We start from the raw sequence: 18,004 nt of genomic DNA, 5'->3' as shown, positions 1-18,004 counted from the left end.
ATTATAAAATGGTGGTAAACTTAACACACCTTCTAGATTTCCCTAATATCCCCTACATTTTTTCTATTCGTCTTTGTTTGCCATTAATATGGTGTGACAAAAATTATTATTATTATTAATAGTGTATTTCGAGGTGAATATCCGCATTCCATTCAAGTTGTACTCAAAATATCTGAAACTGTTAGCTGTCTCTCTCTTAGCCTAATTTATGAAAAATAAACAAACACTGTTTCCTGGCGATAGACACCTAGGTCACTCGGAAGAATATAGATAGAAAAATATACACAGAATAGAAGAAGATAGTCACCTCCTAAGTCACCCGGAAAACCGGTTAAGGAGAAGTTTCTTCCCAACTTAATCGGCACTCGGATTTTTTTTTCTCATTATTGAAGGATATAGTTAACTGAGCACATTCGCTGTGTCTTCATTCTGACCGACCATGTTACCGAGAGTAATGACCACTTTCAAGGTTTTTGCGACCAGCAATACCCATATTCTAGGAGATATTTCGACATTACGGAAAGTTGACTCAGACCCGAAATTGCAGTTAATTGAAAACTATCGAAAAGAAAAAGATGAAAATAATTTGTTTAAGTGGGTACATTTGGTGTGACGAACGGAAAAAGTCATGTGATATGAAGAAAAACAGTAATAATTTCATTTAAAGTATCAACATTTTGGAAATGAAATTACAAAAAATAGCTCAGAAGTAGCATAAATGGCGTAGATGTTTAAGAAAATACCCTACTCCTCAAAAATACCTTACTCCTCCTTGCTGGAGCATTTACGCATGGAACTGCCAGTTCTTTCAGTGGAGTGGGTAAAATTTTAAATATTCCAATGATTATACTTCCCTACCACTTGATGTCTGTGAACTAGGATCAAATAAAAGAAGTGCGTAAACCGATTGCTTTCAATGACCTACGATTTCTGGTCTGATCGGGTGCGTCCCGAATTGTCGAAATATCCTCTAATGTGATATAGTCCTTTTCCCTACTGATGGCGGTTGACATCGGACGGGCCTGTGTCCCTTTCACTTTTCTAACCAATCACAGAAGAGCGGCTTGCGAAAGTGTGGAGGAGTCTTCAGTCTCTCTCTCGCTTCCGAACGGTAAACATCGTTTTCCAACTCAAAGTGTTGTCAAATTTATGTTTATTATCACCGTTCGTTCGGCCTTGCATACAGTTATTTCCAGGGACAGGCAACGTTGGCGGGCCACATGGAGGGGAAAAAGGAGGGGGATGGATGGGAACGGTGAGGTAGAGGGGGCTGCGCCTCTGATTGGCTATTAGCTCTCTACCGTCCAGCCGCCAACAGTTGGGAAAAAGAGTATACGTATTATTGCTGGCACCGGTAACAAGGCCTTAACAGAGCTCAACCCAGATTACCGCATCAAAAAATATATGCATGCTCATCATTGAATGACGCAATTACTTTTTTCCATCTCTTTCTTCTTGGCCTCCAATTCTCTCTGCCTCTGGTCCAGTTCGGCCCTCTTCTGGGCAGACATCTGCGCCTCCTCCCTCTCCCTCTGCCTCCTCACCTCTTCCAAGTCCCTCTGGTTCCTGAAGTAACTCTCTTGCAACTCCTTGGCCATCTTCGTCGCTTCGGCCATATCCCTCCCCTCCCGCTCCCACCGCTCCCTCATCATCCTCTCCTGCTTCTCCGCTTCCTCACGCCACATTCTCTCTCTCTCCTTCTGCTCCTCCTCTCTCCTCTTCCTTTCCTCCTTGGCCTTCATCTCAGATTCCTTCAGCGCAGCCTCGCGCCTCTCCCGAGCCTCTTTGAACTCCCCCTCCTTAGCTTCCCTTTCCCTATCCTCCTTCGCCCTCCTCTCCTCGGCCTGCCTCCGCCTTTCCTCCTCCTCAGCCTTCAGCCTGTCCCTCTTCCACTGTTCCTCCTCAACCGCTCTCTGCCTTTTCACTTCCTCCTCCCTGTCCATCCTCTTTCTCATCTCCTTCTCCTCTTCCTTTATTTGCTCCTCCTTCCTCAACCTCACCGCTTCCACCCTCTTCAGCTCTTCGGCCTCTCTCTGCCTCCTCACCTCTTCCAAGTCCCTCTGGTTCCTGAAGTAACTCTCTTGCATCTCCTTGGCCATCTTCGTCGCTTCGGCCATATCCCTCCCCTCCCGCTCCCACCGCTCCCTCATCATCCTCTCCTGCTTCTCCGCTTCCTCACGCCACATTCTCTCTCTCTCCTTCTGCTCCTCCTCTCTCCTCTTCCTTTCCTCCTTGGCCTTCATCTCAGATTCCTTCAGCGCAGCCTCGCGCCTCTCCCGAGCCTCTTTGAACTCCCCCTCCTTAGCTTCCCTTTCCCTATCCTCCTTCGCCCTCCTCTCCTCGGCCTGCCTCCGCCTTTCCTCCTCCTCAGCCTTCAGCCTGTCCCTCTTCCACTGTTCCTCCTCAACCGCTCTCTGCCTTCTCACTTCCTCCTCCCTGTCCATCCTCTTTCTCATCTCCTTCTCCTCTTCCTTTATTTGCTCCTCCTTCCTCAACCTCACCGCTTCCACCCTCTTCAGCTCTTCGGCCTCTCTCTGCCTCCGTTTCTCTTCCCGTTCCTCCGCCCTCTTCTCTTCTTCCTTCCGCTTCGTCTCCAGTTCCTTCCTCACCTTCGCCTCCTCCACTCTTATCCTTTCCTCTTCTTCCTTTAGAAAAGCCTCCTTCTTGCGTTTCTCCTCCGCAATACTCTTCTCCTTCTCATCCAGTTTCTTCAGCCTATCCTCCTCCATCTTCTTCACCTCGGTCTCCATTTTCAGCCTGTCTTCGTGAATCTGCTCTCGCTTCTCTTCCACTTTCTTAGACGCCTCATTCAACTCCGCGCGCATCTTCTCCTCTCTCCTCAGGAGCTCTTCCCTCGTCTCCTTCGCCTCTTTCTCCCTTCTCTCCTCCGTCTCAGCTATTTCCTTCCCCCTGCGTTCCTCCCACTCCATTTGCTCTTTGTCTCTCCTCTTCCGATCCTTCCTATCCCGCTCTGCCATCTTCTTACTCTCCTTGCGGCCAACTTTCACCATATTGTCCATGCGCTGCATCATTTGCTCCATGAACTCAAACTGCCTGTTTGCCATCAGCCTAGCATCGGCTCTAAGCTCGCGCTCACGCTCCACGATGTCGTATTGCTTCAGTAGTTCCACGGCGTTGTCCAGATGGACGTGAGTGGCATTTCCGCCGCTGCCCGTCATTAGCACCGTGCTCGTTGCTCCAGTCTTTGATAATTCTTGCCCGTTCCGCCTAAAAAAAAAGGATCGAAAAAATATTTGTGAAAAACTGTGAGAGAAAAAATATGTCTTATTGCCTCTCAGTGCATTAAATGAAAGCAGTAACTTTTCACGTCGTCACGCCCATCGTGAAAAGTTCAAGATGCCACCAGTTACTCGAAAACCTTCGTGCGATGCGAATTTAAGACCAGATTTTTGTAACAACGTGCAAAGGTCCCAAGTCTCAGTGAGCACAGGAACAGAGCAAGCACAAGAGACAGAGGTTGTGCTTTCCAAGTCATCGTCGGGAAGGCAGTTCTACTATAACGCAATTTGGTAGCGGAGGTAGTCCAAAGCAGGACATGAAATAAGTAGCTGCATGAATGAGTAATAATATTTTTGGCTATGATTCAAATTTACTTGCAAGACATTAATCAGGGGTTCACTAGATTTTTTTTGGCACGGCTAAGTGCGGGATCTTACCCTCCAGATCCTCCGCCATACCCAGGAGACAATTGGGCCAGTCGCACAGCTTCCTGCAATCTCTGCACACTGCAAAAGTGAATGATAATACAAAGTCCATTATAAATTAAAGCACACACATTATGCGTTGCCTAATTTCCGATGGAATTTACCTCGGATGAGAATCCTTAACAGGACCACCAACTTGTTCCTCTACGTGTTGATCACCAGAGTAGTCTCTATTTCTGCAAGAAAAAGGGGAAACATGATTACTAGGTATCTTTCAACTTCAATTTAAGACCAATCAGCGATATTTGACGTAGAATGCCAAATTTGCAGGTTGGCTTAACTATTTTGTAACCTTCAAGTTGACATAGTGGACATAGCAGGAATTTAAGCCGAGGTAAATTATTCGGGTTTGCCTAACGGGTCATGTGTGGCCTATCCTCTGATTTTTGTACGTGCGTTTGTGAAGCGTACATGGTACTGGGAAACGCTAACGTGCATTGAATACAATATATTGTAAACGGCAGTGGCGGTGCCAGGGGTCGGCCAAATTTTTTTCGGTCTATCCTATGGCCCACCCAAATAAAACAGAATAATTTCAGAATCGAAGACCAAAATTAAAATTTATTTTTTAAAATTAAAATGAATTGTATACAGTTATAGGCGTAGAAAAACCGCTTTGTTATTGGGTTCAACAATTTTGTATTGTTCATATTAATTAGAACATATTTCATAGTGTTTCGCTTTCTTCTCAGTGGAAACAGTTTTGATGTTTTTCAAGTGAATATAAAATGAATGCACTCTCGTAAACGCGTTAAGGCCAGAGGTATGAATAGTTTTTGTTGCGTGGCATGTCAGGAAAGGAGTCCCATTAGTGCAAGGTCAATACATTAATGTTTTAAACTATATTTTGTCCTTCGCATTAATCCACATAAACTCGAGGTTAAGCCCTTCTATTTCATAATCTGGCCCACTCATCTGGCACATGCTTGAGTCGCTGCTGGTAAACGATGCACGAATGATGACTTATTTTTTCTCACTTACACTTCATCTAACTATACTAATAAAAGGATATTGGCCCAGGACGCGTGGGTGAAGTATCAAATGGGAATTTAATTTTTTGGAGTGTTCCGTGGAAACGTCGATGAGACACGTGATGAAACAAGTGACTTGAGTGGAAAACTAAAAAAAAAAAAACAAGTTTTCTTTGTGTGTATGATTTAACACTTTCCCGGCGAACAACATGTAAAAACTTTTCTCGGGATACCGCGCGGCTAAGATTTTATGAGACTCGCTACCCATACTAGTAGCCGTGAGAATGGGTAGCGAGTCGTTACCCGAAACGTCGGCGCTCTCATATAGTCTTACCCGCGCGGTATCCCGAGAAAAGTTTTTACATGCAAGATTACTTTGTCAAGCGTTGCCAGGGAAAAGCGTCCAATCACTTATTGTATTTAGCTTTGAATTGGAATCGCGTTCATGAAATCGTACAAGAATGTAATTAGGCTTGCATATAATATTTAACTTAAGACATTCCAGTGTATGATAGCTTAAGCTTCCCGGTTGATTCGATGCGATCTCAATTTAAAAAAAAAAACAATAATACTTTTTTATTTGCAATATTTTATCAGAATCGCGATTGTTCTCCCTGAAATATTTACATATATTGTAAGCATTCAGTAATTTATTATTTCTCTCAGTAACTCACCGATAAAATAAGACGATTACAGGTTGCGGGAGGTGAGGGTGGTGTATGCGTAGTGGATAAAAGTTGTTGCATTTCGAGAGAGAGTGATTCAACGATTGAGAGGAAATTCGAACTGAAAATGGCTGAGAAAGAAGCTAGAGGGATATAAGTCTCCACTGGTTCGACGGAGTATAGAATGTATTTGAGGTAGTACAGAATGGAAAGGAATGCAAGAATATGAGAAAAGCATGCACAACTTGGGGAATGAGCGTCACAAGAAGGCTATATTTTGATTCAACCCTTGAATTTGAGCATGGGGCATCGTAAAAATCGATTTTTTTCAAATTCATGGTGGCCAATGAAAAAAGTTGTGGGACTGATCAAAAGTAAGGTGTAAAAATTTGGGACTTCCAGGTGTACCCCTGACCCTCGCTAAAATGCCATTGTGGGGGGGGGGTCACTAACTGAAAAGTTTTTTATATTTTAGGTCATTTCGTATATATTTTGCCGAGTTACTGCCCTTTGGAGCAAATAGTTCTTGTAATTTAATCAATCTACCACATTTAAGCCACAAAATGACAAATTTCTGGCGCGTCCGCGAAGCAAATATTCCCACGCCGGTGCAGCTCCTATCCGGCTCCTAGCTACAAATACACATACATTTTGATGACAATTTTATGTAAAATTTGTGTGGAACAGCATTTTCACTCATTGATTTAGTTCTATTTACACCAATAATCTCATTAAAATATATATATAAATCGTGAAAAACCGTATTTTTTACATCTTCTGTGCTATTGATTAATTATTTAAATAACTCTTCTATAGTGTCACTCAGATATATCGTCATTATAATTGTGTATAATGACGTAATAAAAAAGTTGTACCATATCCACTTGTTCACGGGGAAAACAGCCGGATGTAAAGAATTTCATCTAGTGACAAATCTTACCTCGATTTTTTGCCATCCTTGATCTTTTCCTTATGACTGCTGTTGGAGTTGAGTGATTTCTTTTTTCGGACGTCTGAACTTTCATTCGCCCTGAAATAAAATAAAAATTGTAATGACAACATATTATCCTACACATCTCTTAATATTTCTGTAATAATTTTGATTAATGTTAAAAGAATTGCTTCCTTATCTAGTCCACTCTAGGCACGTGCTTTGTGTAGATAAAAACTTATTACTATATTCCAGTTAGATAATAGGTATTTTAAAATATATGTTTCATTTTTGGATGGTTGTAATAAATAATATAGTCAAGTCAAAACCCAGTACAAAGAGTGATTTTAAGGTGTGAAATTATCTTCTAATATTCACCCTGACATTCGAACTTTGGGAACAAGCAATTCACCTACCTGTTACTTTCACCGTCCTTATCTTTGTGTTTGTGTCGCCTAGAGGACCTTGCTGTTGGCTCATTTTCATGGTCTGAGACGTCAATTGTTCTGAAATAATTCATTATTGGATAAGGGATTTTAAGTATTTACTTTTTTGAATATTTAGGAGACAGTTAATGATTCCAAAATTAATATGAAATTCAGAAGATATATGTACCAATGTAGGGGTATAGTCATCTTTACATATTCACCCTGACATCGAACTTTGGGAACAAGCAATCAACGTACCTGTTACTTTCACCGTCCTTATCTTTGTGTTTATGTCGCATAGAGGACCTAGCTGTTGGCTCATTTTCATGGTCTGAGACGTCACTTGTTCTGAAATAATTCATTATTGGATAAGGGATTTTAAGTAATTACTGTTTTGAATATTTAGGAGACTGTTAATGATTCCAAAATTAATATCAAATTCAGAAGATATATGTACCAATGTAGGGGAATAATCATCTTTAAAAATTCACCCTGAGATTCGAACTTCGGGAGGGAGCTCTCCACCTACCTGCTATTTTCACCGTGCTTAACTTTGTGTTTCTGTTGCCTAGAGGACCTTGATATTGGCTCATTTTCATGGTCTGAGACGTCACTTGCTCTGAAATAATTCATTATTGGATAAGGGATTTTAAGTATTTATTGTTTTGAATATTTAGGAGACAGTTAATGATTCCAAAATTAATATCAAATTCAGAAGATATATGTACCAATGTAGGGGAATAATCATCTTTAAAAATTCACCCTGAGATTCGAACTTCGGGAGGGAGCACTCCACCTACCTGCTATTTTCACCGTGCTTCACTTTGTGTTTGTGTCGCATAGAGGACCTTGCTGTTGGCTCATTTTCATGGTCTGAGACGTCACTTGCTCTGAAATAATTCATTATTGGATAAGGGATTTTAAGTATTTACTGTTTTTGAATATTTAGGAGACAGTTAATGATTCCAAAATTAATATGAAATTCAGAAGATATATGTACCAATGTAGGGGTATAGTCATCTTTACATATTCACCCTGACATTCGAACTTTGGGAACAAGGAATCCACCTACCTGTTACTTTCACCGTCCTTATCTTCGTGTTTGTGTCGCATAGAGGACCTTGCTGTTGGCTCATTTTCATGGTCTGAGACGTCACTTGCTCTGAAATAATTCATTATTGGATAAGGGATTTTAAGTAATTACTGTTTTGAATATTTAGGAGACAGTTAATGATTCCAAAATTAATATCAAATTCAGAAGATATATGTACCAATGTAGGGGAATAATCATCTTTAAAAATTCACCCTGAGATTCGAACTTCGGGAGGGAGCTCTCCACCTACCTGCTATTTTCACCGTCCTTAACTTTGTGTTTCTGTCGCCTAGAGGACCTTGATATTGGCTCATTTTCATGGTCTGAGACGTCACTTGCTCTGAAATAATTCATTATTGGATAAGGGATTTTAATTATTTATTGTTTTGAATATTTAGGAGACAGTTAATGATTCCAAAATTAATATGAAATTCAGAAGATATATGTACCAATGTAGGGGTATAATCATATTTAAATATTCACCCTGAGATTCGAACTTCGGGAGGGAGCTCTCCACCTACCTGCTAATTTCACCGTCCTTAACTTTGTGTTTCTGTCGCCTAGAGGACCTTGATATTGGCTCATTTTCATGGTCTGAGACGTCACTTGCTCTGAAATAATTCATTATTGGATAAGGGATTTTATGTAATTACTGTTTTGAATATTTAGGAGACAGTTAATGATTCCAAAATTAATATGAAATTCAGAAGATATATGTACCAATGTAGGGGAGTAATCATCTTTAAAAATTCACCCTGAGATTCGAACTTCGGGAGGGAGCTCTCCACCTACCTGCTAATTTCACCGTCCTTAACTTTGTGTTTCTGTCGCCTAGAGGACCTTGATATTGGCTCATTTTCATGGTCTGAGACGTCACTTACTCTGAAATAATTCATTATTGGATAAGGGATTTTAAGTATTTATTGTTTTGAATATTTAGGAGACAGTTAATGATTCCAAAATTAATATGAAATTCAGAAGATATATGTACCAATGTAGGGGTATAATCATCTTTAAATATTCACCCTGAGATTCGAACTTCGGGACGGAGCTCTCCACCTACCTGCTATTTTCACCGTGCTTAACTTTGTGTTTGCGTTGTCTGGAGGACCTTGCTGTTGGTTCATTCTCATGGTCTGATGCGTCACTTGCTCTGAAATAATTCGTTAGTGGATAAGAGGCAGGAATTTTAAGTAGAAGTTTTTTTTAGAAGAAGAAGAAGAAGGAATTTTATTTTTTTTAGAAAATTCAGACGAAAATTATTGATCCCAAAATTAATATGAAATTCAGTAGATATGTATTCAAATCTAGACGCATATCTAATTTTCATTAGTAAAAGAAAACTGACCTTGAACCTCCACATTCACTGACGTTTCGCCTTATGGTTGAAGGTCCAACATCAAGATCATCGTCGGAATTATCCCCCGAATCACGAACTTCACTAATGCTGTAAAATAATTTATCTAAATACGTATTCATTGAGAATATAGAGTAAAATATGACTTCATTTCATTTATTTGCATATTTCTTAGTTTTAGCTAAAAGAGAATGAATTGAGACACTCGAAAAGAGCGCTCTTTTGGTGGGGTCGCCATCATGTACGGCAACATATTCCAAGAAAAATATCTCACAATCAGCTTCACCATAAGTCTACGCATAGACATTTTTCATTAATTTAATAATATAAGATTATGTGCACGAATGGAAGAAAATAGAAATGTCTTTTACAGAAGAAAACTATACGTATACTTTAAAAACTAATAATTATTGAGAACAGAAATAAATATCACAACTGTTGACAGGAAGGCGTGCCCGACTTTATTATACTGCCTTATGCTTACCTGACGCTCTCACCATATTTTGGTACGTGATAATGTTTTCTGTTTGTTTCCGATGTCGATTCTTCTTGATACTGTCTAGTCAAGAAAATAAGAAATAATGTGTCAGCATGAAGACGAATATTTATCCAATTCAGGTATGCTACCTAATATTCACCGTTCTCCATTTTTTGATAGGTATCATATTTTTCATAGGCATGAGCTTAATACCGTGGAAAATAAAATGGATCGACCGTGTAAGTAACGAGGAAGTGCTAAGAAGAGTGGGAGAAAAGAGACGCCTCCTAAAAACCTAAAGCAGGGGATGGGGCAACTTAGTTGGCAACATTATGACACATGATCGCCTGATGAAATCACCCGTTGAAGGACAGGTGGAAGGGAAGAAGGGTAAGGGACGGCCCCGAATGAGTTACGTGGACAGGTTATAATGGATGTAAAAGAGAAGGAATATGTCGCTATGAAAGGGCTAGCGGAGGGGAAAGAAGGATTAACAGCCTCTTTAAACCGATCTTAGGATTGTTGACTATTGATGATGGTGATGATGACCAGAGAAGTATCGATACCACATGCTAGTGAAATCTCTGAGCACTAATATTCGACCATCTAACGACTTTTCTCTCCGTAAAACGGAAAAATACTTTTTTGGGAGAAAATATGCACCCAGCATTTTCTTTAAATAGGTTGATCTACGTCCAAAGATATGTACTCAGTAGAGCCATGTAAATATATTTTTAGTATTGTCTGATATATCATATGTGTTGATAGAAAATGTTCAAGATACACTGGAAAGAGGATTTTCTGACTGAAAAGGGTTAGCTTAAACAAGAAGCTGTAGTCACTATGAACTATATACTAGGCTTCGTGAAAGATACTAGGCTTTGTGAAACTTAATTGGTTAAGAGTATCTACCTGTATTTTTTATCGTCCTCTGCTTTAGTTTTGCGTCGTCTGGGGATAGCGTGCTCCTTCTCACTTTCCGAAGCGTCACTAGCTCTGAAATACCGAATTTCAATAGGAGTGAAATGTTGGATATTACTATTTATGGTTTTTTTACGCTAAGACGAAAACAAATGATTAAAACATGAATTTTATGTGAGAAGTGCATTTGAGGGGGAAAATTGAAAGAAGTTTAAATTAAACCAAGAGTATGGATTTTAATTCTGATTCCGATTGGAAAGCAATCTTCGTTAAAGATGACCTCGTTACAGCATGAAATCAAGTACTTAACTTAAAAGTTGTGTTGTTGCTCATGCAACTATATCACGTATCTACAATCATGGCATCTTTGCATAAAATACTACACGCCAATTTAAAAGATGATTTTACTGCGAAACGTGTTTATCTCTTGCCATGTCATGTTTAATAGGGAGGAGAATGAGTTTGTTTATTTTACTTTCCTTGCTTAGGTTTTTTCCACTTAGGAACGAATGAGGTCTCGGTACGCACTTCTTTCGTATGTGGAGGAACTAATGTAATTCGCTTACTCTTGAAGTTTTACTCATAATATCAACAAAAAATGTCGTTTCCTAGTCCTAAACTTTAGGAAATACTCAAGTTCAGCATTGATGAATTTTAGGTTATAGAGTCACGAATTAGCGCGTCATAAAAATGAAGTACTTCGCGTCATAAAAAATCTCTTATTCATTTATTTTTTCATTTGTAAAAATTTTGAAATTTTGGAAAAAAATCTGTGCAGCAATTTCCTCAGAAACAAAAGTTTTATAAATATGCAGGGAAATAAATTGGTTGAGGAATTCTTCTCGCGTTCTCAACCAAGTAAATTCAGTCGTATTGGCCGACGTTCCGGAAGACGTGAAAGATACTGAGTTCTAAGAAACTTTACTGATTAAGAGTACTTACCTGTAGCTTTTATCATCCTTGGCTTTAAATTTGCTTGGTGTGGAGGACGCTGGATCTTTTTTACGCTCTGGAACTCCACTTGTTCTGAAAGAACAAAGTCAATAGGAGTAAAATGATGGATTTTGCTAGTTATTCCTTTAAAAAGTTAAGTCGATAACACATTATCACGACTTTTGATGGAATAATGTCGGCCAAAATCGATTTTTCGAGCAATCGAATTTAATTGAAATTTAAAGTTCGACTTTTCAACGAAAATTGGAATTTGAACCGAAAGATTGAATAATTGAAAAAAAATCAATGGTTCTTTATTTTTAACTACAGTTTGATCCAAAACATTTTAATTTCATATAAAAATTGAAAACTCATTTGAGATGTAGAAAAAACTAATTTAAAAAACCTACTTAGAATACATGCTTGAATTATTAGAAGTGAAAATCTAAAAATGCAGGCGCATTTAAGTTTTTGGATTGTCGTTTATTGATGATGCTTTCCGATTTTACCGGCCTTTCATGAAAGTCTTTCACACGGGAAAATGGTGTTGAGAATATCACATATTTATTGAAGTCTATTCGTAAATACATCATTTGCAAACTTTCTCTATCACCCATTATTCGTATTGAGCTTTGACTTTCAACGTTGGCATTTGGTAATGAAGCAAATTTATTTTCTTGGGTCTTAAATAAAACAAATGTTTAGGCCATCATTTCTCCTATGTTCGACGGTAATTTCAATCTATTTAATGAGAAATTATGTAATATCTAGAGAAACATAAATTATTATTGCATGCCAGTGTGGGAATGAGAATATTTGACAAACTAACTCTCATTGTGAAATTAATGATTGTAATAAGAGATTGAAGTCAACACCCCTGATTCATAGTGACTATATTCATTAATGAGGTCATTAATTATTTCTATTCATATACACCCTGACACTCTGGATCGGGGCTGAGTTTCCGAGTTTGGGAACGAGCCTACCACTTCGGCTGTAAACCTCAGTTGTGAATCTGTATCATCCAGAGGAGTTTGGTATTTGCCTTTTTTATTGATCTAAAATGTCTTATTTTCTGAAATAAGTCATTAGTGAGGAAATTATGGGAATTATAAGCTATTGCTTCATACAAATCCTTTAGCTGACAATTTAAGCTCAAAAAATAAATTGAAAGTGAATAGATGCACATAGGAATTGTGACGCTTTTCTGCTTATAAATATTTTTTTCAGGAAAAAAATCCAACCTTGAACTTCCACATTCACTAACGTTTTGCTTCTTATTGGTAGGTTTTCCTCTGCCCAGCACAACGTCCGAGTCGTCTCCAAGTTCGAGAACTTCATAATTGCTGAAAAAGAATTAGTGAATATACGGATGACTACAGACTCGGAGAGGCGCTTCAGTTAATTTTAAATATATTGTGTGGCTTAATTGGGTAATATTTCTTAATTTGTAAAATTTATTGATAATTAGTACATACCTATCGCTTTTATCATCATCGGCTTTAAGTTTTTGTCGTCCGGATGACTCTTGCTCTATTTCATAGTCTGATACGTCACTTGTTCTGAAATACCAGTCAATTCCGGAGTAATAGTTAAAATTATTCGTTATTGATGTTTATCAATTAAAAGACATCATGGGATCTCAGAATAAATTGAATTACTTCATTTCCTTAGCCTTATTGAGATGCTTTCCATTTCACAACTGAATATTTCAATGTTAAATCCACTCACCCTGTACTTTCACATTCAATGTCACTCTTCTTTCTGTTTTGAAGTTTTCCTGTGCCAGGTACAACGTCTGAGTCACCACTGGGTTCATCGAATTCATCCCTGCTGAAAAATAATTTGTTTAGTTGTGGATGTATGCATGATCGGTAACCCGTATAAGATTGCTGCATCGCGAAACGTGGGTCACGATCACAAAACATCAAAAGAGTATCTTACAAATTGCAAGTCCTCATTGCTTTAAAATAAAAGGCTACGCATAAGGAAGCCTGAAGCTGCCAGCAATACCGACTGGTATATTTATTACTGAAAATAGATGGAGCATGTTTAAAGGCACGTGAACGGGCATTTTGTGAAAGTTTCAACTCCGGATATCCAGCATTTAGATGATATAAATTTTAGTTAAGATTTTGAAATTCAGGAAGGAATTTCAAACAAACGCTTTGTTTTTTATGTTTTATTTTTATTAGTGTTCGCAAAAGTTATTACAGCATCAAAAACCAAGTACTCACTCTGAATATTCGTCATCGTTTTCTGATTGTGAAAGGCTGGCAATATCATCTTTTGGTGGACATATTCCTTTTCCTTGAGAATCCATCTTGAAATCCAGAAGGAATATATTTGAAGAAAATATGTCATGAAATTGTAAACTCTGAATAAATGGATAAGATAACGTAAAATTAATTATTTGAGATCAATCAGGATATGCAATGTCCGGGAATTCGATACCAAATCTAACGTGGTCGGGTAATAATTAGCAATATTTATCTACCCACTTATCGAACTTTTCAACGGCAATACCTATAGTATAACACTAAACTGCATCCCTCTTCATCCAAACTAAAGTCCATGTTTACCTTAAGTTATTTGCTTTCATTATATTCCCGATGCTATTTTCAACTAAATGGACCGATTAAAATACATTATTTTGGAAAAAAAATTTCCTAAATTTCTGTCATGAAAATGATCTAAAGCATCGGGTAGTGTGAAATATAACGAATATTATTTAATGTTTCCGAATGATTTGGGATTATTTTGCTTTGTTGCGAAATCGTCGGTACACAGACGTCCACAACGCAATCACAAGATACGCACGTAAGACAAGGTTTTGGGCTAGCTGCATTTTTTCTGTTTATGCCACAGCTATGTTCGACACTATCCGTATGTAGTTTGCTTCTATTGAAAAGTACTGATCGATGTTATTTCTGGTTCGCCCTCTCGCATCTATGTGCTTGATCCCTTCCTCTACTCTGATTATTTAATTTATAGAGTATTGGTTGTATTTTGTTGTACTTTGATTATTTAAATCATTTAAAATTATTATTTGTTGCTGCGTTGAATTTAATCGCTAAGCTACATAGTACGAAAGTGAAAAGTATCTATAGGTCTTTTCCAAATACATTGGCTGGTGCTGGACTGAGTTACCGCTGTGAACAACGACATTGAATGCTTTCTTAGTGGTGAAAGATATAAAAAAATGTAGCTTTCTTGAGATGGGAGCTTCCAAGCGGAGTTTCCAAGATTTGGTATGCGTAAAACTTCAATGCAAAGCCGTTGCAAACCGGAAGACGTCTTGATGCTCAAGCTCCCCTCGAAATTTATTGTTTTACTATTTGACCCCCTAGATTTTTCCCCTTGAAATTCTCTTACCACCCAAGAAGTTAGTCTCCAACTCCTCGCCTTCATCGCAAATAATTCTGCCGACAGTCTTTCCCAAGTACAAAAACCATTATATTTTTGGCCAATGCTTTCCCAATTTTTTTCATTATAAAAGCGGTATTGTAGAGCGTCGATTTTCCGAACTTCGGTCATCGGAAACGTCGGTTAACTGAAAGCCGAACGCAAGCCGAATCACGCCGAAATTATGCGACAGGGCATGCCGAAAATTGTAACGAAACACAATATTTTGTACTTTCATGTGTTATTAAAAGATATAGTGTTATTATAGACCAAAAACATGTTTTTTTGTGTCCCCACCTTTTCCCCCACCCAAAACAATGAACTCGACGTTATTCCCAGTGATGTTTGGTTACCCGAAAATCTGTTATCCGAACACCCCACTGCAGCAATTGTTTCGTATAATCAACTCTCTACCGTAGTTATTTCGAATACTTAATTGAAATGAGGTCTGCTTTTGGGAGCACGTGAAAAACAAGGAACATTTGTACACAAGCTCTTCTTACCTTATGGAAAAGATGGGTTGAGCTCCGAATTGAAGTTCAAAATCGTCCTCGTGTGTCACACTTCTTTTTCCTCTTAGTTTGTCGCCCACGTCAATCAGTTTGAGACACGCAAGATGATAACTCCGCTTTTGATGCGCAGAAGTACACCCGTTATCTTGCAAAAGAAGGGGCGAGGAGATAACTTAAAAATAAGACTTCTAAGAAACGGGAGGGTTAGTTATTTTTTTTTGTGACATCGATTCCACGGATTATAGCGATTTAGCGCCAATGATGTGCTCCATTGAGATTAAGTGAAACTATTTTTAGTCTAAAGTGGGGCTTTATGTGGAGAAGAGTCCCTCGAGCCACGAATAGTTTGAATATGAAAATGCAATCATTTACCTCGGGATATTAGAACAAGTCAGACGAGTCACCTTCTGGGGCTGCATATTGACGGTGGGCCTTAGATCGGGGTAAGCTTTTCTTGACGATGCACGGAGTGATGAAATCGAAAAAAGCATGACAAAACCTAAAGAAATAAACCTTATTTTAATTAGGAATTTGACGCTTTGATACCACTGGGGAACAGCCATTTTGGTCTCAGATGTGTGACTAGTTTTTGACTAATTTTTTGTCGCTGTATAAGAAAATTACCTCAATTTTTGTCAATCACGTCAAATTTTTTAAGCTACAGGGCACCCTCTTTTTGTATAATGCGTCGTACAAAATTTGCAGTTGAAGGAATTCAATGGGAAATCTTACCTAATATAATGTCCATACATAATGATTTAATTTATTCATAGGTGATCGTGAATTGAAAAACAGAGTAGATGATCGTGAACTGACGAAAAAAACTATCCGTATGGGCAACTTCCGCGCTTCACCAAAGCTCCCGCCAAGGAGGAAATTTCGGGCTTCGTGCCTAAGCTTCGTCATAGTATCTCCTGAATAACTATACTCCTATGCACTTTTCGCTGCATTTACCTACGGCGTCAGCCACCTGGAGCCGGTCGGATAACTTTAATATCACCCAGTTGCAGAGAAATAATGCCTCCTGTGATCGACACACAATCTAGCGGAGAGTTGTCAAAATTATTAAAAGAATAGTGAAAAACTTGGCGTATTAGAAGAAAAATAAGTATAGTTTTGAAATCAGGATGCCTGTTTTACCCTGAATAAGTTCAAAAATTGAAGTCAAGAGAAAATAAGCGAAAAATTGTTCCACAGCATAATCTCTATTATCTCTAGTAATTTATCTCAAATCAGTATTCCCTGCCGCCGCAAAAATGGGACCGGATTCAACCGCGGGCTCGAAAAATACGGTTTGAAATTCGGGGTTATGAGGGGGTATGAGGAGAGTTTTTCTTCAGAGTAACAATCTGGAAGCTTTGTCGAATAGCGTAGTGCAAGTTACCTGTCAGGATTCGGCGGAAGTGTATTGATTCTCTGTACGAATATGTAAAAATTATTGGCTGAAAACAGGCTCCGCTATTTTCTTACGTATTAATTACGTATCACCGGATACACTAAAATGTAATTTAAAATTACCTTATAGAAAAAAAATGTGTTGTAAGATAGTGTGATAGCTTTTTTCCGCTCAGCAATTCTTTAAACTACACCAAGAGCCTAAAGCTAGCTATCCAATAATGATTGGGCCATCCCTCACGTTTTTGTTTTTTCAGATAAAAATCGAAATTGGTCGTTTTTCGCAAACTTTTTACCAAATATGAGTGAAAAATCAGTGATTGATTAAAGTTGAACTTTTTTGCATAATTTTGATACGGTTATCCAAGAATAATAACTCATTTATAACTTGTAACTTTAGGTACTTGAGAATGACGCCTCAGCGTCGAAACACGTAGTAGCAATAAATAATTTTCCAGTGAAAAGTTACCAGAGTTGTGTATTTTCATTTCAAGATTATTAATGAAATACAATGCAATTAACATTTGATTGCATCGTTGAAGATTGCTTTTCTTTTAATGCAAATAAAAATACGTCAAGGATGCCCTTTTTTTAGTGAGTTTTCCCTTTAGAGTGGAAAAAATGAATATTGGCATCAATTGCTTCTGACAACCCTCTCAACTCACGTAAACCGTGAGACAGTCTTTTCATAATCAACAATACATCCTCTTCAAAATCCTCATCATTCTACAAATAATCATCCTAAAAATGAAAAAACTCAATATCGTAGAAGTACTTGAGAATGACGCCTCAGCGTCGAAGCGCGTCGTACAAGTAAATAATTTTCCAGTGAAAAGTTACCAGGCTTGTATATTTTCATTTCAACATGGATTTTCACAAATTAAAAGCCAAATCGATTGATTTCATTAATAATCTTGTTATATGCCGAAATAAATATATTTAGCGACGCGTCTTTACGTTCATTTGTCTTTAATACATTCGGAATCGCAAGTGCTAATAGGTTTATGGAGTTCTAGCGTGTTCTACCATCGCGTGTGAACGGGCAGGTAGCGATTTTTTTCTAAAGTTTTAGAACAAAGTTTGTGGCACCTCTTCTGCTTCTCAATGAGTTTTAGTTTCTCTTTCTTCTTTTGTTGTCATTTGCTACGCAGCGCAAATAATGCACGAAATAATAGGCACTAATAGGGAAG

General features: G+C 38.3%; 1 protein-coding gene across 19 annotated transcripts; it reads right to left on the bottom strand.

Annotated features, from left to right (window-relative positions):
* Window positions 1–383: 383 nt before the first annotated feature.
* On the bottom strand, window positions 384–15,527 carry LOC124157460 (trichohyalin-like). Of its 19 annotated transcripts, none has more exons than XM_046532193.1 (23): window positions 15,411–15,527; window positions 13,740–13,825; window positions 13,234–13,335; window positions 12,981–13,064; window positions 12,747–12,848; window positions 11,512–11,595; window positions 10,561–10,644; window positions 9,655–9,729; window positions 9,162–9,260; window positions 8,877–8,966; window positions 8,606–8,695; window positions 8,335–8,424; window positions 8,064–8,153; window positions 7,793–7,882; window positions 7,521–7,610; window positions 7,250–7,339; window positions 6,979–7,068; window positions 6,709–6,798; window positions 6,302–6,391; window positions 3,830–3,901; window positions 3,678–3,746; window positions 2,046–3,228; window positions 384–1,544 (listed from the first exon to the last, which is right to left on the bottom strand). In XM_046532193.1, exons 2-23 carry the CDS (start codon window positions 13,823–13,825, stop codon window positions 1,416–1,418), a joined length of 3,069 nt encoding a protein of 1,022 aa, XP_046388149.1. In that variant the 5' UTR covers window positions 15,411–15,527; the 3' UTR covers window positions 384–1,415. The 19 variants fall into 19 exon arrangements, with proteins under 19 accessions (XP_046388149.1, XP_046388148.1, XP_046388131.1 ...); XM_046532192.1 differs by having other exon boundaries at window positions 384–2,037; window positions 2,539–3,228; XM_046532175.1 differs by having other exon boundaries at window positions 384–3,228.
* Between the last annotated feature and the right edge of the window lie 2,477 nt (window positions 15,528–18,004).

The sequence above is a fragment of the Ischnura elegans genome, chromosome 4 (genome assembly GCF_921293095.1).
Source record: "Ischnura elegans chromosome 4, ioIscEleg1.1, whole genome shotgun sequence".
NCBI lineage: Eukaryota > Metazoa > Arthropoda > Insecta > Odonata > Coenagrionidae > Ischnura > Ischnura elegans.
The sequence above is the reverse complement of the archived record's forward strand: the minus strand, read 5'-3'. Positions and strand labels throughout refer to the sequence as shown.